General features: G+C 48.9%; 1 protein-coding gene across 1 annotated transcript in view; it reads left to right on the forward strand.

Annotated features, from left to right (window-relative positions):
• Positions 1-3,768: 3,768 nt before the first annotated feature.
• CNDP1 (carnosine dipeptidase 1) overlaps positions 3,769-27,441 on the forward strand; it is a 28,658-nt gene continuing 4,985 nt past the window's right edge. The window contains exons 1-9 of the mRNA XM_034643292.1: positions 3,769-3,864; positions 6,801-6,854; positions 11,797-11,922; positions 15,135-15,284; positions 16,063-16,225; positions 17,460-17,548; positions 20,061-20,261; positions 21,220-21,304; positions 26,308-26,468. Of these exons, the coding sequence (XP_034499183.1) occupies positions 3,769-3,864; positions 6,801-6,854; positions 11,797-11,922; positions 15,135-15,284; positions 16,063-16,225; positions 17,460-17,548; positions 20,061-20,261; positions 21,220-21,304; positions 26,308-26,468 (1,125 nt within the window). The remainder of the gene's footprint in view (positions 3,865-6,800; positions 6,855-11,796; positions 11,923-15,134; positions 15,285-16,062; positions 16,226-17,459; positions 17,549-20,060; positions 20,262-21,219; positions 21,305-26,307; positions 26,469-27,441) is intronic.

Genomic DNA, 27,441 nt, shown 5'->3' on the forward strand with positions numbered 1-27,441 from the left:
CTTTTCTTTTAATACCGCATCTTCACACTTTATATGCTTTTTTTTAACCAAAAACATATCTTACTTTCCTTTTTTACTTTATATATAGAGCTTATTTCTTTACCCCAATTATTCGCAGCAGTTTCACTTACATACATAGATTAGAATTCTTAACCCTTATAACTTTGATATCTGGCAAACACCAGGAAGTAAGCAGTTGTGAGCTGGTTGTTATGTATTCTGTAGATCAGCAACTTTATGAATACGTCATGGCATAATTTTTACAGGCCTATGCTTCCTCATAGTACAGTTGATTTTCAATGTGGCGAAAGAATGTGTTTACGAATAGACTCATCTATCTTTTGTCTCTGTAATAAGAAGCCAGAAGTAGATAAACTTATGTTTAAAACTTATGTTTATAAATTGTTTCAGTATTTTATCTTATTTGGAAATGGTCTGGATATTTAAGGAATATCCATCATTTAGCCTAGTATAATTTTAAGGTTTCAAGTCACCACAAAGATTTGGGGAACTTTTAAAGCAGACCTACTTTATAAAACCTGAGCACTGTTTGGGTTGCATGTGGGAGGAGAGCAGAGGTAGGCCATGCTGTCCTGACACTGGGCATCCCACAGGGATATACCTCAGAGGGGGATGCAGGTGGATTGCTCATGGGAGCCCAGACAAGCTGTTTTTAAGTTTAGTCTCACTAATTCAGGGCAGATAGGAAATGCAGCATAAGGAAGTGAACCAAAAGGATAGCTTCATTCTATGCCTTCCCAGCCCTGTGCACAGGACAGTAGGTCATTCCTGCATACCCGAGTGCAAGGGACTCTTGTCCCCAAAGTACCTCTCCTCGCTGGCCCTCAAGTGTCCAGCATCTCAATTGCTCTTTCAAGTGATTACAATCCTCACCATTCAGAAGCTCTCTGGTTGGAACAGAGGTGCCTTTTCAGACTGTGCATGGCTCTGGAAGGGACCACACTCAGCTTCAGTGCCACTGGCACAGAAAGTTGGGGGCCCTGTTCAGAGCACCCTGAGAGAGTGGGGAGCTTGTGAAAGGAGAGAAGCCAGGGAGAGTGTGCACAGGTGGAGGGGGAGTGTGCACAGGTGGAGAGGAGAGTGTGCACAGGTGGAGGGGGAGTGTGCACAGGTGGAGGGGGAGTGTGCACAGGTGGAGAGGAGAGTGCGCACAGGTGGAGAGGAGAGTGCGCACAGGTGGAGGGGGAGTGCGTACAGGTGGAGGGGAGAGTGCGCACAGGTGGAGGGGAGAGTGTGCACAGGTGGAGAGGGAGAGTGTGCACAGGTGGAGAGGGGCACTGTGCACAGGTGGAGGGGAGAGTGTGCACAGGTGGAGGGGAGAGTGCGCACAGGTGGAGAGGGGCAGTGTGCACAAGTGGAGGGGGCAGTGTGCACAGGTGGAGGGGAGAGTGTGCACAGGTGGAGGGGAGAGTGTGCACAGGTGGAGAGGGGCAGTGTGCACAGGTGGAGGGGAGAGTGTGCACAGGTGGAGGGGAGAGTGTGCACAGGTGGAGAGGGGCACTGTGCACAGGTGGAGGGGAGAGTGTGCACAGGTGGAGGGGAGAGTGCGCACAGGTGGAGAGGGGCAGTGTGCACAGGTGGAGGGGAGAGTGTGCACAGGTGGAGGGGAAGAGTGTGCACAGGTGGAGGAGAGAGTGTGCACAGGTGGAGAAGGGGAGTGTGCACAGGTGGAGAGGGAGAGTGCACAGGTGGAGAGGGGCAGTGTGCACAGGTGGAGGGGAGAGTGTGCACAGGTGGAGGGGAAAGTGTGCACAGGTGGAGAGGGGGAGTGTGCACAGGTGGAGAGGGAGAGTGCACAGGTGGAGAGGGAGAGTGTGCACAGGTGCAGAGGGGAGAGTGTGCACAGGTGGAAAGGGAGTGTGCACAGGTGGAGGGGGGAGTGTGCACACGTGGAGAGGGGCNGGAGAGGGGCAGTGTGCACAGGGGGAGAGGGGGAGTGTGCACAGGTGGAGAGGGAGAGTGCACAGGTGGAGAGGGAGAGTGTGCACAGGTGGAAAGGGAGTGTGCACAGGTGGAGGGGAGAGTGTGCACAGGTGGAGAGGGGCAGTGTGCACAGGTGGAGGGGAGAGTGTGCACAGGTGGAGGGGAGAGTGTGCACAGGTGGAGAGGGGCAGTGTGCGCAGGTGGAGGGGAGAGTGTGCACAGGTGGAGGGGAAAGTGTGCACAGGTGGAGAGGGGGAGTGTGCACAGGTGGAGAGGGAGAGTGCACAGGTGGAGAGGGAGAGTGTGCACAGGTGCAGAGGGGAGAGTGTGCACAGGTGCAGAGGGGAGAGTGTGCACAGGTGGAAAGGGAGTGTGCACAGGTGGAGGGGGGAGTGTGCACACGTGGAGAGGGGCAGTGTGCACAGGTGGAGGGGAGAGTGTGCACAGGTGGAGGGGAGAGTGTGCACAGGTGGAGGGGAGAGTGTGCACAGGTGGAAAGGGAGTGTGCACAGGTGGAGGGGAGAGTATGGACAGGTGGAGAGGGGCAGTGTGCACGGGTGGAGGGGAGAGTGTGCACAGGTGGAGGGGAGAGTGTGCACAGGTGGAGAGGGGCAGTGTGCACAGGTGGAGGGGAGAGTGTGCGCTGGTGCAGAGGGGGTGTGTGCACAGGTGGAGGGGGAGTGTGCACAGGTGGAGAGGAGAGCGTGCATGGGTGAGGAGAGAGTGCGCACAGGTGGAAGCTCCCAAAGTGTGTAGGATGAGGAGTAACTCCTGTGCCACGTGCTCCCTGAGTCTGCTGCTAACAGATTCGAGCTACAGTTTGCATGGGGCACCTTGTTACCTAACTACACACCTCGTCTTTGCAGCCCAGGGTCTCTGCAGGAGCGCGGGCCTGGGGCAAGGACACAGAGCCCAAAGCCTCTACTGATGCTCACCTTTTTTAGATTCTGAGCTCACGGTGCTGGGCCCACAGTTACTAATATATCCCATGTCCTGGTCTTAGAAGCTGAAGGTATCCAGGACATGGACATTTATGCCTTTTAAGGTACAGTAATTGGAGCACACAGCTTTTCAGGAGCTTTATCTTCATGCGAATCCTGTGCCCCCTGGCTTTGGGAAAGTGTGCGGTGAGGCATGTTTCTAATGAGTCTGCATGTGGACACGGCACGCTGAGGCGGGGGAGCCCTTGCCTTCTAGGAAGTGAAATCACTGTAGGGACTTGGGATCAAGATTCCCGTCCACTTCAAATACCCCAATTACATGTGCTTTAAATTTTTAATTACAAAGACATAGACTCAGAAACCTAATAAATATCCCTACTGAACAAAACCAGAACCAAACTTATAGTGGTGAGCAGGGGCTGAAGCTGCTGCTTTGCTGGACTCTGGGTCTGCAACAGGCCATGGCGTCTAGGAATGAGACTCCCACAGGGTAATCGGGGCCCAAAGCCCGGGCATGGAGGGCAGCTGGAGCCTATGCCATTGCAGAAGCCCCTGCTGGTGACACAGCCCAGCCCCACTGCATGCTGTTGGGGAATGCTGAGCTACCAGCTTATGACCTGATCCTGGACCAGGCATCCTGAGACACCCGGAGGAGGCAACCACGACAGTCCTACGCAGAAATAATTATGGAGAAGGAGAAGAAAACAGCTGTCATTTAAGTGGACCTGCAAGTGAAAATCCTGAAGTATATGAGACTCGGAGTAAGAAAGCCCACAAATTAATTGAGAAGTGAGTTTATACCCTCTGAAACGCAAACAGTAGAACATGTTTAAAATGGATGCAAATAATGGATGTTTGAATTCTTCAGGAGATCGGTGATCGCATGCAGAAGGCATACGTGAGTCAAGAAGAGATGGATATACAACAGTTAGAAGTCCTGAAAATGGAAATTAGTCATTGGAAAAACTCAGGAGTTCAGGTAAATGCATAACTGGCCACCAAGAAAGACCTGATCACCTGCAAAACACAGTCTAGGAAGGAGAGCGAAGAGGAAAGAAAAAGAACAGCTGATAGAATTGGAGGACACGTGACAGATTGAAAGACGCCCAAGGTCATAGTTCTAGAAAGAGAGTCAAGGAAATGGCAGAGAAGCAGTTCTGGGAGAGAGAATGAGAATTTTATAGAATAAAAAAAGACACAAAGGAGTCTTCAGTTTGCTAATGGATACTGAGGATTGAGCAAGACTTATCAAGATGTCAGACACATCACAGTGAAGCTGAGGAATGAGAGAAAATCTGAAATCCCTTAGGGGAGGAGGGGCCCAGTCAGCGAGGAAGATGCTCCGCGGGGAGGTGCTGGTTGCAGGTGCCTGGGAGGCTCGGGCCCGCCCGCAGGGGCTGCAGCAGTTGGCGTGGGCTGTGTGGGCACAGCTGGGGGTTGCAAGGCTGTGGATCGTGGTCAGAGGCCAGGAGAGCCTCCCGCAGAATGAGGAACAAATCCAGGTGTGGGTTTTCGGGAAACCCTAGAGACTCTTGAGATTGCTGGGAGAGAACAAAATCTGCCCAAATTTACGTTTCCATTTCCCTTATTCATATTATAGCTGAAATAGTTTAATTAGTAGACCAATTTTGCTTTTTCTACACCATGTTGAGATAGAAGTTGTGACGTCAGTGGAGATCAAGTACTCTTGTTGGTGTCCTTCAGGACCATGCGTGTAATTATTCCCTAAATGCTGGTTGGGGTCTTATTCTGTGACAGGCACTTAGGGATGTGGAGATAAGGAAGACAAAAGTCCTAACCCTCATACAACTTATGTTCAAGTAATTCAGATAATTATTAAGTGAACATGTAATATGAGGTAATGATAAGAAAATAAAATGCAGGGTGTATGGGGTCAAAATTCATGTCCACCTGGACCCTCAGAATGTGACCTTATTTACAAGTAGGATCTTTGCAGAGGTAATCGGTTAAAATGAGGTCATACTGGAGTGGGGTGGACCCTAAAGCCACTGCCAATGTCTCAGAAGAGAAGGGACACAGAAACACACCCAGGTGGGGGTGGGTGAAGCCAGAGGCACAGATCAGAGCCCTGCAGCTGTGAGCTGGGGGTGGGGGGGTGCCAGGATGTCCAGCCACCACCGCACGTTGAGAAGAGGCAAGGAAGGACTCCCCTGGAGCCTTCAGAGGGATTTCTAACTTCTGACCTGCAGAACAATGAGAGAATCTGTTCCTGTGGTTCTAAGCCACCCGGTCTGTGAGACGTTGTTCCAGCAGCCCTAGCGAACTAATATAGGGAGATGGAGAAATTTCCTGCCCTCTCCTCGGGCTGCCAGTGTTCCCGAACTTTCATTTGTGGAACTGTTTGTTCACAACCCCAAATCGGTGGCCTGGAGGTGGCCCGGCCTGGAATCCGTCCTCCCTTTTATACCCTGGACTTGCTGCCCAGTCATGAAGGACAAGGAAAACCCATGCTTTGAAGTTAAACCAAGTTTTCTGTGAGTTTGAGGCTTTGTGACATTTGAGAGTACGTAGGCAATTCCAGGTTTCTAGACAAAGCAAGTCCCTCCCAGACTGCCCGACTCCCTGAGCACCTCCGTGCTCCCTTCTCCCCAGTCTGGTCCGTGGTCAGCGCTGCTCCTGGGCTGTCTGGGTCTCCTTGGTCCTCCGTGCCCACTGCCGTCGTCCCACCTCTTCCTCTTTCTCCTGCTGGAGCTTCCAGAGGCTTCTCTGTTCTGCTGCCGCCAGAACCCGGATTTCATCTGCTGTGCCCTGAGATCATGCAGTCACCTCCTCCAGCATGTTTAGATTTCTCCTGTTAACATGAGTACGAAAAGTGAGTCAAATTCAGATTTAAAGGCAGAAAGAGAAAACCGCAGCTCCTGTCTAACCACAGGCAGGAGATCTTAATGAGACCCGGGTCCAGCACCACAGATGATTTGGGATTCACACCCTTTACCCTCAACATTGAAGGCCACGCCTGGGTCTAGGATCTTGCCTCTGAGGAGACGTTCCAGCTCCTTGCCGTGACACTGCTGTCATGGCACAGCGCCTTTCAGTGTGTGACTTCCGTTTCATCGCACACCTGCCTGTGGGAGAAAGGGCAAGGGCCTCTGGCTCTCTCCGTCACTCCTTTTGTCGGCTGTTTGCCATCGTGCTATGAACTGGCGCGTTGCCAGAGGACAGCAGGCTTCGGCCCAGAGCAGGGCGGCCTCTCTGGCTGATGTTTGGACAGGCCTAGGTCCCTGGCCAAACTATAGGGAGTGGAAAGGGTCACAGGAGGCCTTTGTGAGGTGACATCACGGGCAGACAATGCCTGCTTTCTCTTTCCCTGTAGCCTGTGTGGGGAGAAGACCAGAGGGAGGGAGAGAACACGTACCCTTGCAGTCGGGAGCAGCTTGGTCTGCCACCCAGGATGGAGCACTGTGTGTGGAGCCTGGGGCCCCAAGAGGGCCGGATGTCTCGCCTGGGACCCCGGGCCTCCGCAGGGCGCTGGGGCAGGCTTCCTACCCATCCTCCTTGCGCCCCATGACCCCACCCAGCTCCTCCTCCACCCCCTGGCTTCTGGCACTCTCTGGTCCAACTCCTCCTCCACCCCCTGGCTTCTGGCAGTCTCTGGTGGGACTTTCTGGGGAGTCCTGCTCCTTGAAACCCTCTCCTTCATCCTAGACTGCCTCCAGGCTCCCTTCTGAAAGCCACGCCCCAGGGTTTGCTCCTGCTTCTAGGGACTCCTTGCGGGAGGTTAGTTAATCTCTGCAGGATCTCTGGGTTCATTCAGTTCAGCGCCTGCAGGGAAATTAGCACTCTCCGGGAAAGCCTGGTTTTGGGTTTGGGATTTTATTTTTAATCTCGTCATGGTAAGATAAAATAGGTGAATAAAGCATTTTTCTCTGCCTTATAACGAATTCATCAAAGCAGACACAGGGCAGAGCAGCCTCTGTAAGACAATCACGCCGGGCTCCAGAAGACTCCGTAAGTAGAATTCTCCGTGGGCAAGTCAACTCTGGCACTCGAGTTTCTTCCAGGCGGAAGAGGGTTTGGCGTCTGGCCATTGTGTGCACAGGGGGAAGAAGCAAGCTTGGCTGGGCTGTCAAGGGTGGGAGGCAGCAGTGTTTTCATTTTCTATTGTTTATTCTAGTCAACATGAAAATCCAACAATTGAAAATGGGGAGGGAGTAGGTTTCATCAGCAGCTTACCCCATTCCTAGCGCCCTTTTAGGGCCCTTTTAGGCACCTGCTGTTTCCCAGGTGGGTGGTGGAAGTGCCCTTGGTTAAGGCAGCCCATGGTGATTTCAAGGCTGCCATCAGCTAAGCACGTGAAGCGTCTAACTTTGTCCAGTTGTTGTCTGGAGCCTAGAGAGAGGACAGTGAAAACAGGCCTGCTGCATCCCATGGGAAGCCTGGGCAGCAGCCTGGGTGGGGGGGAGGTGGGGGGACGCTCTTAGGAGCTATAGCTGGATTGGGACCCAGGGTTGGTTACCCCGCAGACGTGGGTATGACTTCAAGAAATCTTAAAAAGTAAAGTGTTTAAAACTAAGATTCGGCACAGGGCACTTGAAATTTGTTCTGAATCAAGGAACAGCCAGCTGGAATGAGCAGAAGCCTGTGGAGCAAGCAAGGTTTCCTCTGGGACGGCACGCAGCCCAGGGATGGGCTACCTGCTCCCCCCACCCCCCCAAGAAAACAGGAAGTCCTGGGCCTTCCCGGCTCTGTCCCCATGACCCCATGTTTCACCTTCCCATTCTCTGGCAACTTTCTACATCTCCAGAATTTTGCTGGGTGATTACTTCAAGGTCAAGGATGACTGTAACACAAGGAGACAGAAAGGTAAAGGAACATGAGAGACTCCAGAGCGGGGGCAGATCTGCAGCCCAGGGTCCCATCTGGGATCTGAAAGGCAGGGCTGGTGCCCATGGTGAATCCACGTGGGCCTGAGGGCAAAGGACAGCAGAGCTCTATCTGCTCTGCAGGGAGGGAGGGAGAGAAGAGTGAAGTGTTCAGGACCAGTCTTTCTGGAAGATTAGTCCTTGGCCTTCAGCTCCCACTGGGAAGGGGGGCGGTTCCCACTGAAACCAGGAATATTCTCGGTCCTTGTGGTCACCGTTTTCCTTCCTTGCCCATGGCTCCCTTTTCTTCTTCCAATTCCCTTTTTTATTTTTCATCAGAGAGGAGCATCAAATAATTTTTAATGGAAATTGAACAGATGAATAATAAAAGGTCAAATATTGATTTAGGTGTACCAGCTACAAAAAATTAGCCTACTCCATTTCAAAGGGCTTTTCCTGGGTGCCTAGAGCTCCATCTTCCTGCCAGTGTGGGCCTGAGGACTTACTTCCTCAGCATTTATTTGTAACTTTTGGCTTTTGGCTCCGCTGCCACTGAGCTCAGCTGAATCCAGCCTCCTTCCTCAGACTGGAAGGCAAAGGCACCTGGTCGACGGCCCACTGGCGCCATCTACTGGACCAGGTTCTTAATCTGTTCCTGAAGGAGCACGGTTCCCTTTTACTTTTAAGATTGTATTTATTTATTTATTTTGGGGGGGTAAATTTTGTTGTCCTTTTTAAAAAATTATGTTATGTTAGTCACCATACAGTCCATCTTTAGTTTTTGATGTAGTGTTCCATGATTCACCGTTTGCGTCTAACACCCAGTGCTCCATGCAATACGTGCCCTCCTTAATACCCATCTCTGGCCTATCCCAATCCTCCCGACCCCCCTCCCCTCTGAAGCCCTCAGTTTGTTTCCCAGAGTCCATAGTTTCTTGTGGTTCATTCCCCCTTCTGTTTATCCCCCTTCATTCTTCCCTTCCTTCTCCTACCGATCTCCTTGCTATTTCTTATGTTCCATAAATGAGTGAAATCATATAATTGTCTTTCTCTGCTTGACTTATTTCACTTAGCATAATCTCCTCCAGTCCCGTCCATGTTGCTGCAAATGTTGGATAATCGTTCTTTATGATGGCTGAGTAATATTCCATTGTATATATGGACCACAACTTTATCCATTTGTCTGTTGAAGGGCATCTCGGCTCCTTCCACAGTTTGGCTATTGTGGACATCGCTGCTATGAACATTGGGGTGCATTTGGCCCTTCTTTTCACTACATCTGTATCTTTGGGGTAAATACCCAGTAGTGCAATTGCTGGATCATAGGGTAGCTCTATTTTTAACTTTTTGAGGAACCTCCACATTGTTTTCCAAAGTGGCTGTACCAACTTGCATTCCCACCAACAGTGTAAGAGGATTCCCCTTTCTCCACATACTCTCCAACATTTGCTGTTTCTTGCCTTGTCAATTTTTGCCATTCTAACCGGTGTTAGGTGGTATCTCAATGTGGTTTTGATTTGAATTTCCCTGATGGCTAGTGATATTCAACATTTTTTCATGTGTCTGTTAGCCATTTGTATGTCTTCTTTGGAAAAGTGTTCATATCTTCTGCCCATTTTTTGAGTTATTTGTTTTTTGGATGTTGAGAAGTTCCTTATAGATCTTGGATACCAGCCCTTTATCTGTAGTGTCATTTGCAGATATCTTCTCCCATTCAGTGGGTTGCCTCTTAGTTTTGTTGACTGTTTCCTTTGCTGCACAGAAGCTTTTTATCTTGATGAAGTCCCAAAAGTTCATTTTTGCTTTTGTTTCTTTTGCCTTTGGGGACATGTCATGAAAGAAGTTGCTGTGGCCAGTGTCAAAGAGGTTACTGCCTATGTTCTCCTCTATGATTTTGATGGATTCCTGTCTCATATCGAGGTCTTTCAGAGTTCATCTTTGTGTATGGTGTAAGAGAATGGTCAAGTTTCATTTTCTGTATATAGCTGTCCGATTTTCCCAGCACCATTTATTGAAGAGACTGTCTTTTTTCCTTTGGATGTTTTTTCCTGCTTTGTCGAAGATTAGTTGACCATAGAGTTGAGGGTCCATATCTGGGCTCTCTATTCTGTTCCGTTGATCTATGTGTCTGTTTTTGTGCCAGTACCATACTGTCATGGTGATCATAGCTTTTATTTGAGAGAGAGAGAGAGAGAAAGAGAAAACACGAGCAGCAGGAAAGGCAGAGGGAGAGGTAGACTCCTCGCTGGGCTCTGGGATCATGACCTGAGCCAAAGGCAGATGCTTAACCGACTGAGGCACCCCCTTTACCCTTACTTTTACCCACTACTTTGCTTCCTTTATGGACATTTCTCAGTAAGATATTATTGAATGAGTGCTTGTTTATGATTGCTATTTTTATAATGGCTGTATTGCACTATAATTCACATGCCTTACACTTCACCCATTTCAAGTGCGCCCTCCAAGTGTATCAGGTGCACTTTTGGTACGGCCAGATGTGCAGCCGTCACAATTTCAGAACATCCCAGCCACCCAGAAAGAACCCCCTGCCCGTCAGCACTCGCTCCTTATTTCCCCCAATGCTCACAGCTCTCGGCAGCCAGCAAGGTCCCCCCCGTCTCAGGATCTGCCTGTTCTGGACATTTCACATACACGGGCTGACACCGTCTGTAGTATCGTGTCCGGTTCCCTTCACTTCGCACTGTGTGCTAAAGGTTCATTGGTGCCGTGGCGGGGGCCAGCCCTTTGTCTGTTTTCCGGGCTGAGCCACATCCCCTTGTGTGGCCACCACGTCTTGTGTATCCACTTGGCCACGGATGGTCATTGGATTAGCTCTGCCTCTCAGCTGCCACTAGGAATGTGGCAACTGTGTGGTCATTCCACCTCCTGCACAGGAAGGGGCCGTCTCCTCACATCCGCACCCGGTGTCTGACTGCTCGATGTTAACCCATCCTCGTGGGTGCAAAGTGATTTTCGTCTCCCTGATGGCTAGTGAGGTTGAGCATCTTCTCGTGTGCTTGTCGGCCGTTGGTGTATTTTCTTCTGGGAAATGTCTCTTCAAATCCTTTGCGCACTTTTAAACTGGGTGAATTTGTATTTTATCATTGAGTTGCAGTTTCTTGTATTGTAGACACAAATCTTCAGCTCAGCCGTGCCGGCACCTGGAACCGGAGGCCAAGGGAGGAAGCAGCCTACATCTAAAATGGTTCTATTGTAAAAATGTACAAAAATCCAGAAGGAAGAGCTGGGTGGGAAGAAGAACATTAGTTTAACTCTGAACCTGGTCAGCCTACCCTCCTCTGGACCGAGTTTTTCTGCTCTGAGCCCAGCCTGGAGCGCACCACGGAGGTGGAGGGATGGCTGGGGAGGGACCGCAGGGGAGGGAGGAGGGGGGAGGTCAGGGTCTCCAGCAGGTCCCACATTTACAGCTGAAGGAAGGAAGGGCCCCCTCAGGGATGGAAGCAGAGAGGCAAGAACGAGGGATAGGGCCGGGCCTCCCATCGGAGAGTGTGGCTTCCGGTGTGTGTGGCCAAGAGATCCTCAGGCCTTCCGTGTTATGTATGACAGCATGGCTCGTGAGTTTCTTTGGAGGGTCTGTTACCTTCAGGAGCGGATAGGAGAAACCCACAAGACCACACAGGATTTTATTTTTTTCTAATAAGCAGGATTTTATTTTTTTCTAATAAGCTGGTTGATCACACAGAAATGTTTTGTTTTGTTTTTAAGTGCTTCCCACTAATCTCTCTTACAAATGTTGTCCTTATCACCTGGGGTGTAGAGCCCTGACTTACCTCTTGGGAAGAGAGCGCATAGGAAAGAGTGCATGGTAGGAACAACGCAAGTGTGGCATTGAAAGACAAGCTTGTTTTCTTGGTTTCTGTCTTTTTGAAATTCTTAAGCATTGAAAATGAAGCGTTTCGGTGGATAAAGCAGAAAATCTATTTCCTGTTCTGCTACCTTTGTTATTTCAGTCCAAATGACTGGAAGCAGCTGTGTCAGATAACGTAAGCTTTCTTGAATTATTTGAAAGGTTGGAAGTCCAAAATCTGGTATTTATTTTTGCTGTCCCTCCCATATGGCCCACTCAGGCATCCTCTCTCCTTGCCTCCCTGCTGCTGCTTGAGGGAGCCATGTTCTCTCCGTCCTCACCGCCTGCCGGGCTGTTGGAGAAGGTCTTCCGGTACATCGATCTCCATCAGAATGAGTTTGTACAGGTAGGAGAAACTATACACACAAAATTCTTGTGTGACATACCCTTTGGGTATCTGGGTGAATGCTTGTTTGCTGGGAGGTGTGGATTTTTTTTTTTTTCCTGAAAACTTGATTCCATTTAAAATGCCCGTGGCTCCTCACTGAGTTAAACTAATAAATATTTGTTGCATTTAGGGAAGAGATCCTTCCGCAGCCTTTCCTCTTAGGGCATTCTTACTGTGTTGATCAGGGAGGTCTGTGTAGCGATGGTGCCCGCTGAGCTCAGGGTGACCCTGGACCATCATCAGAGTGCCGAATCCCTGTTTTCGAGGGGCCCTTATTGAGGTTCCCTCCTCCTGCAAAGCCTGTCTGAGACTCATCCCCCACTCCACCCCCATGAAGCCACCCCAGAGTAATACCACTTGGCTACAGCAAGCTTTAGGTCCAGAGTTCTGCTAAGTTCAATGTCAAAGCTGTTTTGTAGTCCTTGTGCGGTATGCACTTTCTCTCCTCCCTTATAGTCCTCTGCTCCATTCCTAACTCACTACATGGCAAACTGGCTATGGTGTGGGCATACATCTTGGGGGAGAAGAGTTGGAGCCGGAGGGTGAGGAGCGAGGGGAGAGGGAGGCCTGGGAGCAGAAGGGTGGGGGCAGGGAAGGGCTGCAGCCACCAGCAGCCTTCAAGTCCCCTTCTCCTCTGCTGGCACATGGATGAGTCCACCGCAGCCCGGGAACTCCGTGACATGTCATGGGACCTTGTCCCCTAAGCCCCCACACCATGTGTGGCCCACAGTTTGTGTTCAGTATATGTAGACTGGAGCAACCCGCCAATGTTAACAATGGTCAAGAGTTGGTGTCTCCTGCTAGAACACAACACTGAATGGTCAGGCCACTGGTCCTAGACTTGACCTTCATGGAATCCTTCCTCTTGCTCGTGGGCATATTGACTTGATATAATGCCTATTAGGTTTTCGAAGCCTGAGTGGGGACTCCGGCTGTAGGTTGAAATAGCCGGGGGAGAGGGACAGCGTGGAGTGGAGGTAGGTTGTTTTGGGTCTTTGAGCCAAAACTCTCCTTCCTGCAACTTCCTCACATGTGTCCAGTCCGTAAACTTCAGGGATTACTTGACAGCATCTGCTCCGTAAATTCCAGCTTAAGAGTGTAAAACACAATATTCCTTAGGTTAAATTAATTTCTTCATAATAGAAATGAAAGTGCTACAACCAGGAGAGAGATCAAACTAAAATAAGTGGGAGAATCCGAGATCAGTCACCTAAAGTATGCATGGTTTTTAATAAAAATGGCGGCTATTCCAGTGTGAGCAGCTCAAGCCCCAGCCCTGGGGTGTGACTGATCACTGATAACTCAGTATTAGTTGNAAAAAAAAAAAAAGAGTGTAAAACACAATATTCCTTAGGTTAAATTAATTTCTTCATAATAGAAATGAAAGTGCTACAACCAGGAGAGAGATCAAACTAAAATAAGTGGGGGAATCCGAGATCAGTCACCTAAAGTATGCATGGTTTTTAATAAAAATGGCGGCTATTCCAGTGTGAGCAGCTCAAGCCCCAGCCCTGGGGTGTGACTGATCACTGATAACTCAGTATTAGTTGGTGTTTACTGAGTGCCCCCCAGGAGCCAGGCACGGAGCTAAGTCTTATGCACATCATCTTCTCTAATCCTCAGGGAAAAGAATGCTTGTTTTCTTTGACGGCTCCCCTCACTTCTGTGGCCAGATGTGTGTGTTTTCCACACATCAAGCAACTGTCTAGTTCTCTGGACACCAAAGGGGCATCCCATAGTCCGACTCCCTTCTGACACCGCCTGCCTGATGTAAGCGTCACCCTCCTACCCCCCCCCCGCCAACAGTGGATGCCAGTCACATGTGGGTAGTGAGCCCCTGGTTACTTACATGTTCCAAGTGGCTGCAAATCGGGGCTCCCATGAACCCTGCTCTGGTCCCCTCGTTTGCTAGAACAGGTCTAGAACTCAGGAAGACAATTATGTTTCCCCTTTGTTATGTAATAAAGGACATGATAAAGGGTAGATACTAGAGGCCGGATGAAGAGGCACATAGGACGGTCTGGAAGCACCTTCTGTCCCACTGGGGTTGGGGTGTGCCACCCTCCCAGGCTGCAGTCACCAACCTGGAAGATCTCTGAACCCCATACTTTCAGGGATGCTTATGGAGGCTTCATCTTGTAGACATGAGTGATTGTTAACTCATCTCCAGCCCCTCTGCCCTCCCCAGAGGATGCAGCTGGGGTGGGGAGCCCCTAATCACAGCTTGGTCTGTCTGGCGACCAGCCCCCGTCCAGGGGCCCACTGGAACTGCCTCATTAGAACAAAATATGCTCCTGTCTCCCGGGAAATTCCAAGGAATTTAGGTGCTCTGTGTTAGGACCCCAAGACAGAGACCGAATCTGAACAAAAGATGCTCCTAGCACCTTCATGGCATAGGAAATTTTAAAAGTTGTTGGGGCTCTGGCCAAGAGCCCAGCACAAAGACCAAAATATGTATTTCTTATTGTGTGATAGCGTCACACTCACAATACCCTGCAGGTAGAGAGCACTGCCCTCCTCGTGTGGAGGAGGGAGTCGAGGCTGTGAGCTTGAGAAACATATGCAAATCATACAACTCGCCTGGGCTGAACTAGGGGCAAGATCCAAGGCTGTCTGCCTACGTAGCCCTGGGATATACTGCCTACGTAGGCCTGGGATATACTGCCTCCTGAGTTGGGGAGGTGCAGGGCTGGGGGGGCGGGTGGCGACCGCAAAACCGACGTGCAGGGGATGGTCAGGAGGTGCCCTGCAGCCCAGCCGTGGCCACTGTGTGGTTACTTAGAGTGAGCTGTGAGTTCCAGAGGCCTCCAAGGGGCATTTGTGGGAAGCCCAGAATCCTGGAGGAGAGGCTTCCAGCCAGCTGCTCCCGGTTCCGAAGAAGCGAGAAGTGGTGGGTCCAAGGAGGCACAGGCCCAGGTGTCCAGGAAGGCAACCTTCTACCCAACCTGTCCTGCCCTAATCTTCATGAAGCAGATGTCTCTGGTCTCTGCCACTGGGTTCTTGTTGACACCAGCCTGTCTGTAGTCGAATATTTGCCAGCTCAGTCTAGGGACAGATGGAGAGCACTGGGGATTTGGTGCCTCCAGCCCTCGAGTCACATCACCTAGAGTGGACGTGGTTGATGTGGTTGACCCCCCTCAGACAAATCACCTTGTCACCTTTCCTTATAGACGCTTAAGGAGTGGGTGGTGGTGGAGAGCGACTCGGTTCAGCCCCTGCCCCGCCTCAGACAAGAGCTCTTCAGAATGATGGCGCTGGCTGCAGACAAGCTTCGGTGCCTGGGAGCCAGTGTGGACTCCGTGGACTCAGGTGTTCAGCAGGTGTTGCACGGCCCCCTCCCCACCACGAGATGCCACTTCTGTGTGCATCAGCCATGCCTTCCCTTGGGCATTGGAAGACTGGGACTTTCTCCCATCCGATCCTCCTCAAAAATGCTCCCATAGTCTCAATTCCCAGTAAGGGTAAAAAATTACATGTTGTCCCGGACGAGTTGGTATTACTGATTTCCTGTTGTGTCAGGACTGGGGGACAAGGGGGAGCGAGCGGAGTGGGTGAGCAAAGGCCAATTTATTTTGGAAAGACCCCCCCTCCCTGTACTATTCATATCCTTCACATGTGGTTCAAATTTCTCCCAAACTGTCCTTTCCCTTCTGTTCAAGTGTACCTTTCTCAAAGGGACAATCTTGCGTCAGAATCACTGCTTGTTACTGTGTCCCGGCAGCAGATGGCAAATCCTTAACCTCAGCTCTGGTGCTGCCTGCTTTGGCCTGGATGCGTCTCCGAATGGTGTTTTCGAGAACCACGTCCTCCTAATTTCAGCCATTTGAGTCTGGGTTCATATTGAAGAGCGTGTTAGATTAAGTTTAGTGTTTGTCCATGTGAAACCAAGAAAGCACTTTACTTTTAATTATCTTTTATGTTTAAATTGTTTCATGGTACCCATTTTAGAGGTAGATAAAGTGAGGATTGGAAAAATTATGTGGGCTCTACAAAAAACCCAGGGGTAGAAACAGGACTCCTAATGTCACGTGTGAATTTTCTGAGAGAACTAAACTTTTTTTTTTAATGTGATTTGTTTTGTTTTGTTTTATTTTTCAGCTGCCTAATGGTCAGACTCTCCCGATACCTCCCATCATCCTGGCCGAACTGGGGAGTGATCCAAAGAAACCCACCGTGTGCTTTTATGGCCACTTGGACGTGCAGCCTGCTAGACAGGAAGACGGGTGGCTCACAGACCCTTACACGCTGACAGAAGTAGATGGTCAGTGACTCATCAGTTCTGGGTTCTTTGTGGGTAGGGGATTGCCTACAAGGTTTAGGAATCGAAGATGTGACTCTTGTCCCCAGCTCCAGGCCTTACTGTGTTCTTGTTAAGAATGGACAAAATGCCAAGCAGGGAAAGACAATTATCATATGATTTCTCTCATCTGTGGAACATAAGAACTAGGATGATCGGTAGGGGAAGAAAGGGATAAAGAAAAGGGGGGTAATCAGAAGGGGGAATGAAACATGAGAGACTATGGACTATGAGAAACAAACTGAAGACTTCAGAGGGGAGGGGGNTAAAAAAAAAGAATGGACAAAATGCTACCAGTCTCATAGTCTACCAGCTTTCCAATGAGGCTGGCTTTTTTCTCATTTGTGAAAGAAACTATGAGCTATGCATAAGTGATGTGTGCCCCTGGGCAAATGGACTCCCAAGATGGGAGTTCTTGGGAGGAAGAAGTTGTCTAGGTCACACGTTTTCCTTTTTAAATACTAAATGTAATTATGGTTTTTAAAGTAAAGAAGAAGAAAGGTTAATGGAGATACACACATACCCTTTTTTCATTCTTCTACTAATTATAAAATCTTGAAAAGAGAGGCTATGTTACATGACATTCTGCAACAAATCCTCAGGTCCTTTTCAATGAACGTGGATAAAATAGCTAATTCCTATTAAAGCCAAAGGGACCTGTATATTTCAAATTAGTTTATATTATCTGATTAGCTAATGGCCATACTGTTTGTACATAAGAAATCAGACTTTGTGACCTCAGAGCAAGATTTGTGCCTGGAAAAATAGAAAGCACTGTTAAAATGATCACTCATTTATGGAACATAAGAAGTAGGAAGATCGGTAGGAGAAGAAAGGGAAGAAGAAGGGGGGGTAAACAGAAGGGGGAATGAACCATGAGAGACTATGGACTCTGGGAAACAAACTGAAGGCTTCAGAGGGAAGCAGGGTGGGGAAATGGGATAGGCTGGTGATGGGTATTAAGGAGGGCATGTATTGCATGGTGCACTGGGTGTTATATGCAAGTAATGAATCATGGAACTTTACATCAAAAACTAGGGATGTACTGTATGGTGACTAACATAATATAATAAAAAATATTATTAAAAAAAGGAAATAAGAAAAAAATTATTACCCATAGAACTACCTTTGTTTTTAACTCACTCAACTTGGCAGAGGTGTCTGTGCTTTTCTAAAAACTTTTCCCCCATTTTTAAAGGAAAACTTTATGGACGAGGAGCAACAGACAACAAAGGCCCTGTTTTAGCATGGATTAATGCTGTGAGCACCTTCAGATCCCTGGAGGAAGTAGGTAACCAGCTGTGTTGGGGAAGGGATGGTGTCGACAATGGTCACTATGAGGACAATGATGTTGATGATGATGATGGCATTTGTCGGGGAAGGTGATGATGTTGGGGACAATGATGATGATGATGACGATGACAGTACAGGTGATGGATGATGATGATAACTGTATTGACAACGAAGGTGAGGATGATGTTGAAGACAACAATGTGGAGGACAGTGATGAAGACGATGATGATAACAATGATGACAATGATGAGGACAATGACGATGATAATGTTGACAATGATGGTGAGGACAATGGTGACTACAATGATGATGATGATGACAGGAATGATGATGATGATGACAGGAATGATGATGATGATGATAATGACGGTGACGATGAGGATAATGACCATCGTTATGATGATGATGACTAGGAGGATGAGAATGACAACAATGACGATGATGAAGATGACAATGATAATGAAGGTGATGACGACGAAGATGAGCACAATGAAGATGATGACAACAATGATGACGATGATTACTAGAACAATGATGATGATGACAATAATGATATCAGTGATGATGACAATGGTGGTCATGACAACAATGATGATGATGATGATTATAATGACAGGGATGATGAGGACAATGACAATAATGACGATGATGACTAGGATGATGAGAATAACAATGACAATGGTGATGACGATGATAATGATGATGATAATGACAATGAAGGTGATGGCGATGACAATGATGACAACCATGAAGCTCATGACAACTTTCTGCCCTCTTCCCTTCCTTCCTTCCTCCCTCCCTCCCATCCTTCCTTCCCCCCTCCTTCCTTCCTCCCTCCCTCCTTCTCTTCCCTCCTCCCTCCCTCCCTCCCTCCCAAGGGAGAAAGCAATATTTATGAGGAAGTTCCTGTATAAAGGCCAAAATCCAATTTGCTTTTTAGCTTTCAACTCTGAAACATACATAATCACAGACAAAACATAAGACATTTGCCCTTGAACAAATCAGTTGATCTCTCTGAGCCTCATTGACCTAATCTGTGAACTAGGAATAGTTATTCTGCCTTAGGAATCTGGAGTGGAGTAATGAGGTAACACAGAGGAACCCCAGTGCCTGTGAGTGTGAGGCTCTTTATGAGGGTGGGTTCCTTCTTTTCTGGTGCCCCCCTTGTTCTTCTGCCTTCCCATCCTCTCTTTCCATGTTGCTTACTGAACACTTGAATGCACCTCATATCACCAGATTATTTTACTAAGAGTCAGACAACTATTAATAGCCATAATTGCATAGGTTGGAAGGTGAGTGGCCGAGAGGTGAAATGGCTTGTCCCAGGCCCCTTGGATGTCAGTGACAGAGCAGATACCAAAACCCAGGCCTGGCAGCTAGTCTGTCCTCCTCCCCCAACACGTAGTTGCTACTGGCTTGTATTTTATTAATCACGTTTTACCAGAAAATTCTTAAGCTATTCAACTACTTCTCAGCAATTGTTTTCTAGTCGAATGTTAATAAAGAGCTTTCAGATATTAATATTTCAGAACTTTAGCTTAATTTCTTAAGACACATAGAAATAAATCTATGCAAGGGATACATTTGAACAAATCATTATCCCAAAATGCCCTTAACCAACTGAATGACCGAAGGTCACTTACTTTCTAATACATAATCCTCCAATCACCCTGCCTTTGTTAGTCTTTGGTGAGTCAATCCCACTCTTTAAAACTAATGAGTGTGTTTGTGCCATCGTTTATCTGCATAGAATTACTTCTAGAGTTCTCCTGTGTGTGTTTTATGCTCCAGGAAAAGACTTTGACCTCTCTTCTTCATGTGGCTCTCAAAGATATGAAGTTATAAATTATAAAGATACAAAAAGATCAAAACCAAATGGGGGAAAGGCACATTGTAAAAATTTTAAAGGAGCTCTTCTGTGCCCTAATATTAACTAGAGTAAAACTCAAGTTCCATTTTGCTGCCAGATCAAAGCCTTTGAATACGTTAAAAGGCAGATTGAACTCAAAGCTGAAAAATAACAGATACTTGAAATAAAAATTATCCTGAGGCTTAAACATTAGACAGTCTTTCAAAGGAAAGAGTTCTCATTTATCATGCTCAGAATTATGAGGACAGAAAAGAGATTTGTAACCCAGTAACCTTTCTTGAAAGGTTCCTTTTTGGAAGAAGGAGGAAAGCGTCTGTCTCTGTCGTGGCCCAGCAGAGCTCCACAGTGTGGTGTTGCTTCTCTTGCAAGAATTCCTTCCCTGAATCATCCTTTAGGGTCCACAGTGAATCCATCAGGGTCATGCTGGAGGCCATACACTGGGTCTTCCCTTGTAATCCCCTTCACTGTTTTGGTTACAACTCCTTTGTTGTGAACAGAGCTGTTGGGAATGTGGACAACCCGTAATAATTCATGTATGTATGTCACATGCAAACTAATTCTGGATCTCAAAAGATGAATGGGCAAGTCGTGCAATTTTTTGACGGAGTGATTTGTTCTGTTGTTAATTTGATTCAGGATCTCCCTGTGAATATCAAATTCGTCATTGAAGGGATGGAAGAAGCCGGTTCTGTTGGCCTGGAGGAACTGGTCAGGAAAGAGAAGGACCGGTTCTTTTCCAGGGTAGACTACATCGTCATTTCCGATAACCTGTGGCTTAGCCAGAGGAAGCCGGCCCTCACATACGGCACGCGCGGAAACAGTTACTTCACGGTGGAGGTATTTGCAAGCCCAGTGCTGTGGAGGGGGGAGTCTGTCCTGGGATCTTGATGGGAAGAGAGAAAGCTCTTGGGAGAGCGGAGTTCTGACCTGAAGGCATGGCCTGGGGTCCCAGAGATCTCAGAACTGGGGGATTCAGGAAGCCTCCCAACAGGAGTGGTTGTGCTGTGTGCATTTTTCCAGAGAGAGAGGCTTCAGGGGTTTGTGACTTGCAAAACAGAAAGGTTTTGGAACCATGGCCGAGGAGTTTGGGGGTGAGAACAACAGTCCACAGGGGTGGGGAGCCTGCCTGATCAGGGGCTGGGCTCGGCTGCCAGCAGCGGGGCGGCGCCTGCTCTGCGGCCCCGGCAGGAGTCCCGTGGGCGTGTGTGGTCAGGGCCGGGCGCCGGCATGGCCGGGCTGCGTGGGAATCTGGCTCCCATGGTGCACAGCCTTGTGCACACATCTTAACCTCACAGCCTCAGTTTTTTTTACCTGTAAAGTGGGCCCAGGGTGGTTGTGATCCCTAAGCACGATGTCCAGTTCAGCTTCCTTTAACTTTTCTGTTCATACTGACAGAATTTAGAACCAGAAAGTCCCTCCGTGATAAATCATTTGTTTTTTATGAGCCACGGACTGAGCTCCAGAGTGGGGGCAGGGAGGAAGTTACTAGTGGAGACACCAATAAAACTGCAAGACAAGAATAAAGAGAAGATGGTGTCTGGAAGGAGGGTGAGCGGTAGACGGGTGGCTACATAGGCTTCAGCCACTCGGAGAAGGGCTGCTGGCCCCGCACAGAGCTGTGCTAGAGGGACAACTGGGGACTGAAATCAGTTTTGGGGATTCGGGAAAGAATGAGAAACGAAGACACAGGAGGGCCCTGAGGGACGGTGTGTGGGGGCGTTCTCTGCCACGTGGAAGCCCTCTCCAGAGCAACCACAGAGGTGGGCGCCTGTCTTCCCTCTGATCTGTCTTACAGGTGAAATGCAGAGACCAAGATTTTCATTCAGGAACCTTTGGTGGTATCCTCAATGAACCAATGGCTGATTTGGTTGCTCTTCTTGGTAATGTCTTTTTCATTTCACTTAAAAAAAAGAGATTTATTTATTTATTTGAGGAGGCAGGGGAGGCAGAGGGAGAGGGAGAGAGAATCTCAAGCAGACTCCCCGCTGAGCATGGAGCCCAATGCAGGGCTCAATCTCATGACCCTGAGATGATGACCTGAGCTGAAACCAAGAGTCTCACACTCAGCTGACTCAGCCACCCAGGAGCCCCTTCATTTCGCTTTTTAAGCATCATGGAATCCACTAGAATACAATTCTGTTTGACTCAGTGCATCTCGCCTCCCTTGGCCTCCCAGCCAGTTCTGAGTAGCGGTGGAGCAGGAGAAAAACCGTATTCCTAGCTTCACCCCCTTTGGCTAAGTGTTCCTTAGGCTTATTAAGTCCGCATTAGCTTTGTTCATGAAGTGCTTCCTCAGCTCACCCCCTTTCTTTTACTGGGTATTGTGACACATCAGGCTATACTCGGGGACAGTAGCAGAGAGACCCCTCTGGAGAAGCATCCACACATGATGCCAAAGGCACCGCACCACCTGGCATCCTGTGTCCAGTTCTGTGGCCTCCAGTGGCGTGGACACTCCCATCGCTTTGCGCGTCGCTGCCTGCTCCTGACCTCCCATAGCGCACCTGGAGTGCCCAGGCAGAAGTGGTGTGTACGTGTGTGCGTTTCCAGAGAGCCAGTGTGCCCCCCCGCCCCCCGCGGATTTGTCCTGCAGCTCTTGCCTGCACCCGGGCTGGATCCCGGCACCCAGGCTGGATCCCTGCACCCGGGCTGGATCCCGGCACCCGGGCTGGATCCCGGCAGTGAAGGAAGCTTTGTCCTCAGGGGCCTCACTTGAAGGGGCCCCTCTTACAGTCTTGGCAAGGACACGGCTCTTTTATGTTCATAATTTGGTGTTCTTTAAAAAAAAGAAAAAAGGAGGTTCTCAGGGAAGCTTCAGACCCCACCATACTTGGATCTGTCTCCTTGGCACAAAGGGTACCTTTATGCAAATGTTACAACATGCCCCTTTTGGGCAAACACCCAAAAAGCATGTCCTCCACAGGGATCGATTAACAAAAGTCTCTTTTCTTTCTGTACTGACAAAGCTTTATGCCCCACTCACTTGCACCCCCTTGGCCTTGGCCGCCTCAGACTGGGCACTGTCAGCTCCTGGACCCCTGCGGGGAGGTGCCCTTAGGGTCTTCAGGGCCATCTTTACTTGGGCAGCTTCTCGGGCTTTCATTCCCCAGAGCAAACATTGAAATCTCTAGCTCTACCTATCACGTGTTATCTAGCTTTGCTATCTTTTATCTACCACCCACCTGTTCTCTATCTGTCTACCATCTATCTATTCCTTTATGGCCTTCCAGTTCTCCTAAAATATAATTCTTGGACAATATTTCCCATGCTGGATCATTTCAGACAGAATACAACAATCCATTTTCCTTTAAAGTGTTTAAAATTTTTCCAGAAGAATTCAGATAGCATGCAACTCAATATTTGGGGAGAGGGGAGAGAGTTCATTTTCTGTTTTACAGAACTAATTTTCTCTTCCCGAATGGAACAACATCATCAGATCTTTATGGTGCATTTCAATCTCCCCCAATCACGATTTTTGCATGATATTCTCTTAGAATGTACGGTTTCACCTAGACGTTCGAGCTCCATGTAGTCCTACAAATGCATATGGCTCTGCTAAGAAAAATCAGATCAGGATCATGAACAGAATGAAAAGCATATGGTTTCACTTTCTTTAATTTTTTTGAGACAAATCAAATAATCAGTTCATAACAAAATGATTCTGGTTGGGTCCTCTATATGGCTTTCACACGCGTTGTACAAAGACCTAAGGACATAGGGTCGAGCTTCGGCGCTGATGACAAGCAGCTTTGCTTGCTGACCCCGATAGTGTCTTGGCTCCCGTGCCCTTCCTTGGGGCCACCACAGGTTAGGATGTCCTGGGAGAGCTGGTTCCTTCGGGTCCTCCCCCTGCTGCTGTGTGACCTTGTGCAAGTCCCTAATCTCTCTGTCCTCCGCCTTCTTCAGGTGTATGATCCTCATAACCGTGATTGCTAATAGATTATATACATTTTTGGAGTGCCAACTCTGCGAAAGGCATGGGAGTCTCCACTGGGGGACACAGGGAAACCAGTCCGTCCCCATATTCAAAGAGGCTTAGACTGGGGCGTGTTTGGGAGGTGGGGTGGTGGTGGCGGTGGAATTATTCAGTTTGCCCAGAGCCCTCAGCTCCTGGGCTTTCCTCTCGGTGGACATTCCTGTTCCCTGTGCCTTCCTAAAAGCCACGAAGCAGGGAAGATCCTGGGCCCAGGGCCCTCTTATAAGCATCAACTGCCGTCTCGTCGTTGTAGTGTTAAAATGTTAAATTCCAAGAGGGCTCCTGGGGATCAAGGATTACATTTGCTTCCTGCTAGCAGTTTTCAAAGGCACCACCCTCTCTGCCTCCAGTGCATTTCCTGGCTGGGCTCCTGGCCGAGGAGGCTGTAGTGGCTGCAGAAATTTCATCAAGTTCAGAGAATCATGATTTCAAGGGGGAATGGAGAAGGGGGTGGGGAGCAACATCCTGTTTTCATGGGAACACATTCAATGTTGAAGAACTGGGGCCAGGTGTGGAAGACAGAAGCATGAACAGCACGCGTGTAGCGTTTTCCCACTGCCTGGCCCTGTGCTGGCAGTGCCTGGCCATGCCTGGAGGACACCGTGTGCCGAGCGGCGCCCCACAGCCCTCCCTAATCAGACCTCCGCTGGGGGGCTGAAGGGGCAGGGAGAGGGGGACATGCTATTTCTCTGCTTTCTGGCTATGTGTCTGCTGACTCCCTTTCCAGCCTGCAGCTGGGAAGGCTGCCCTGCATCCTGAGAAGACAGGGTCCGTGATTCAAAACCATACCGAGGACTGGGCCGGGTCAGCTCTGCTGGAGAAGTGCAGGAGCTTGCAGAAAGGCCACGCTGCTCGAAGCCCAGCCTAGTTTGCGAACAAACTCTGACCTCCACCCCTGGGGTAATATCTGGTAAGGTCAGCTGGAGTAATAGGAAAAGTGTCACAGTTCTTTGTCAGAATGTGGACACTGAGCATCCTGGCCGCTGGAGTATTTCAGGTCTTAATTGTTGTTAACCTTGACATTTCAAACACTCCTCTCTTCTTACCACTGAGGCCGTGCCGGGCACGTCCCCCATGATCTCGGGGCCCAACCGTGATGCTGCCTTGGCTTTCCCTGTGCGACCCCCTGCGGGCCCCCGGCTGCTTCTGTGACCCTGCGGTTTGCTCCCCTCTCAACTGTTTGTTTGTGGACCTACAGGTGTTTCTTCGCCCTGTGTCTTTCCAGCCGGATTATGAGCAGGGTCTGTCTCTTCCTCACTTTTGCAGCTCTGTCCTTGCCTATGAGAATGTCAGCAGAAGTTTAGGGGAGACTTAGTGATCGTTATTTTTGATGGTGCTTTTACATTTGATTTTGATTCTGGTGAGGGTACAGAGGGTGGCCTGCAAGTCAATGCCAGCCAGTCCCAATCATTGGCGCCCAGTGTATTGTTTGACTTAAATTTTACTAATGGGTTTATACCAATTATTTACTATATTACATACTTTGTTGGGCTAAATGCAGAGAATTCCATAACTCAGTGTCTCAGGGAGGCTGGTTCGTGCACAGCCGGCTGCAGACTGTACCCAAAGTGCAGCTGTGGAACTTTGGGTGAAGTGTGGGGGGACCAGGAGCGGGCGCTAAGGAGCACATGGTTGAAAGCCAGAACACCAAAGCCTTCCCTTCTCATTTTGCTGCCTTGACACCTCAGAGCGTGGGGTTTTGCCTTCTAGGATCATCTGAATGTCCTGGGACACCCAGTAAGCATCACACAAGTGCCATCCCTGCAGGTTCTGGTAGGGTGTTTACCTTGGATTCCGTTGTGTCTACACAGAGAGCCAAACCACCTGCTGTTGGGCTCAGGGAGGGTCACAATTGTCATTTAGCCTGTGTGGTGAACGGTGGTGCTGTTGCTGATGAAAGTGGGGTCTTAACATGTCCTCTTGTCCCCAGGGTTCATCCCACGCCTTGAACATAGCAGGTGTCCAGTAACAAGGGGGAGCCTTCCACCCTCTGCTTGTAATTGTCAGCTGGAAGATTTGGAAATACAGTGCTTCACAGTAGTTTTTCGACATTGTCAAGTTATAGTCACATTAAGAATGTGGAGCTTATGTTTTATGAAGTGTCTTTACTTGAATGAAAGGCCCCAGGGGGCCTGAAGATGAATTTAGATGCCCTGGATACATTTTTCGCCATTTCTGTTAGTCTACTTGCTACTTTGGTCAGTGCGTTCTCAAGGCAGTGAGCAGTGTTTACTGAATCTCCACTTCTCCGTCCTCTGTAGATATTCAGTGATGATTCCCCCCCATTCCTATTAATCCCCAAACTTGTTCATGAATAACAGACTAGTATATCTGCTTATTCACTTTGAAGGCATTTGTGGTCATGACATATGCCTTATAGGCTAGACCTCAAGGGTTTTATGCTTCTGATTAAAGACGAGTGTTTATTATATGATGGTGTGTATATGGGGAGAGAAGCTGAGAAAGAAAGACAATTTTCAGTTCCTTAGGAATGTTTGTATAGCATATACATACATATTGAAAACTTTTTATAATTGACCTGTAGTACTTTTTAACTCAGGATAAATTAAAATTTTAAAAGGAACCTTATCTATGACACAGAAGGTATAATTGAGAACTTATATAATGCAGGTAAATCACAGCCAACTGTCATGTGTTTCCATCTCTCCATCAACAAGGCGGACATTAGAATGGGTGTGAGTCAGCCTGAGTCTGCTGGAGACCAGCTCCTTCCTCCAGCCACCCCTTCGGAGATGGGAGTGGTGCCAGCGGCTCTGCCGGGGGGACCGGGGCCTGTCACAAGGCCTGCCGCAGCCTCAGGAGAGTCAGCCGTGGTCCTGCTCCGGGCCCAGAACATCGGCATGCCAGTAGCTTCTACTGGCTTTGTTTCCTGTGCTCCCCTTGCAGGTAGCCTCGTAGACTCATCTGGTCATATTCTGATCCCTGGAATCTATGACCAAGTGGCCCCTGTTACTGAAGAGGAGAGAAAAATGTACAAAGCCATCGATCTGGACCTAGAAGAATACCGGAATAGCAGCCAGGTTAAGAGATTTCTGTTTGACACCAAGGTATGGTCACAAGTTGGTGGCTCATCTGAAAGAGGAGTGACAGTAATAAATCCTATTTTTCCCGTTCTTCATTTACTGTGGCCTCGAATCTGCACACCTCAGAACTGAAACCCGATGTTAACTCTGAGGCAGATTTCCACTTTCACGGCCACTTAACTTCCTCAGGTCTAGAGCAGCCAGAACTTTATCTGGGGTCTGGCTGGTGGCACTGGTGTCAGGCACGTAAGCTTGGGGCCATCACTTGGTTCAGAGACATGCTTTTCCAAGTCGACTTCTTGGACTCGATCCCACGCCGGCCTCCAGCTACCCGTGCTTCCTACCTGCTTAAAGATTGAGAGCAGTCTGACATTATTCCAGCTCCAAGACCCCTAAGACTTCATTTCAACAGACAGAATTAAGAGCCTTAGGGGCTGATCTGTACATTGCTACATCGCTGTCTCAGTGTAGTAAAGAAACCAGAGTCCAAAGCTTTCATTTCTGTCAAATGTGAATGTTTTCTTTCCCCTTCTTCTTTTTAAAACCTTTGCCTGCTACGGTGTGTGGTGGCTACGGCTGGTTCTGGGGGGCTGCCGAACGGAGGTGATGGAGGTGACTGTTGCGAAGTAGGTCTCTTCCCTCTGACCAGCTCTGCCTTGGCCACAGCAGGAAAGAAAAGTGGCTCAAACATACGCAGAGTTCTCTGAAGCCTTCTGAGAAAGAAAATGCGTTTCCTGTGCAACTGACCATCATGGTGATTGGGGATAGAAATTTCTAATCAAGCTCCAAATTTTGAAAGCCCCTTTGCCATCTATTAACTTCAGAGTTGAAGCGACGAGGGGCCCGCGTCCGTGTAGCAGCTTGGTCTGGCGGGGGCAGCAGAGGGTCTCGGGGCCGGAGGGGAAAGACTTGTGTTGGGGTCCAGGCATGTCTGAGGAAGGTGATAATTAACTTGTCATGAATGGTGTCAGATATGCACAGACATGGGCAATGCAGG

Source organism: Ailuropoda melanoleuca, chromosome 14, assembly GCF_002007445.2.
Source record: "Ailuropoda melanoleuca isolate Jingjing chromosome 14, ASM200744v2, whole genome shotgun sequence".
NCBI classification, from domain to species: Eukaryota; Metazoa; Chordata; class Mammalia; order Carnivora; family Ursidae; genus Ailuropoda; species Ailuropoda melanoleuca.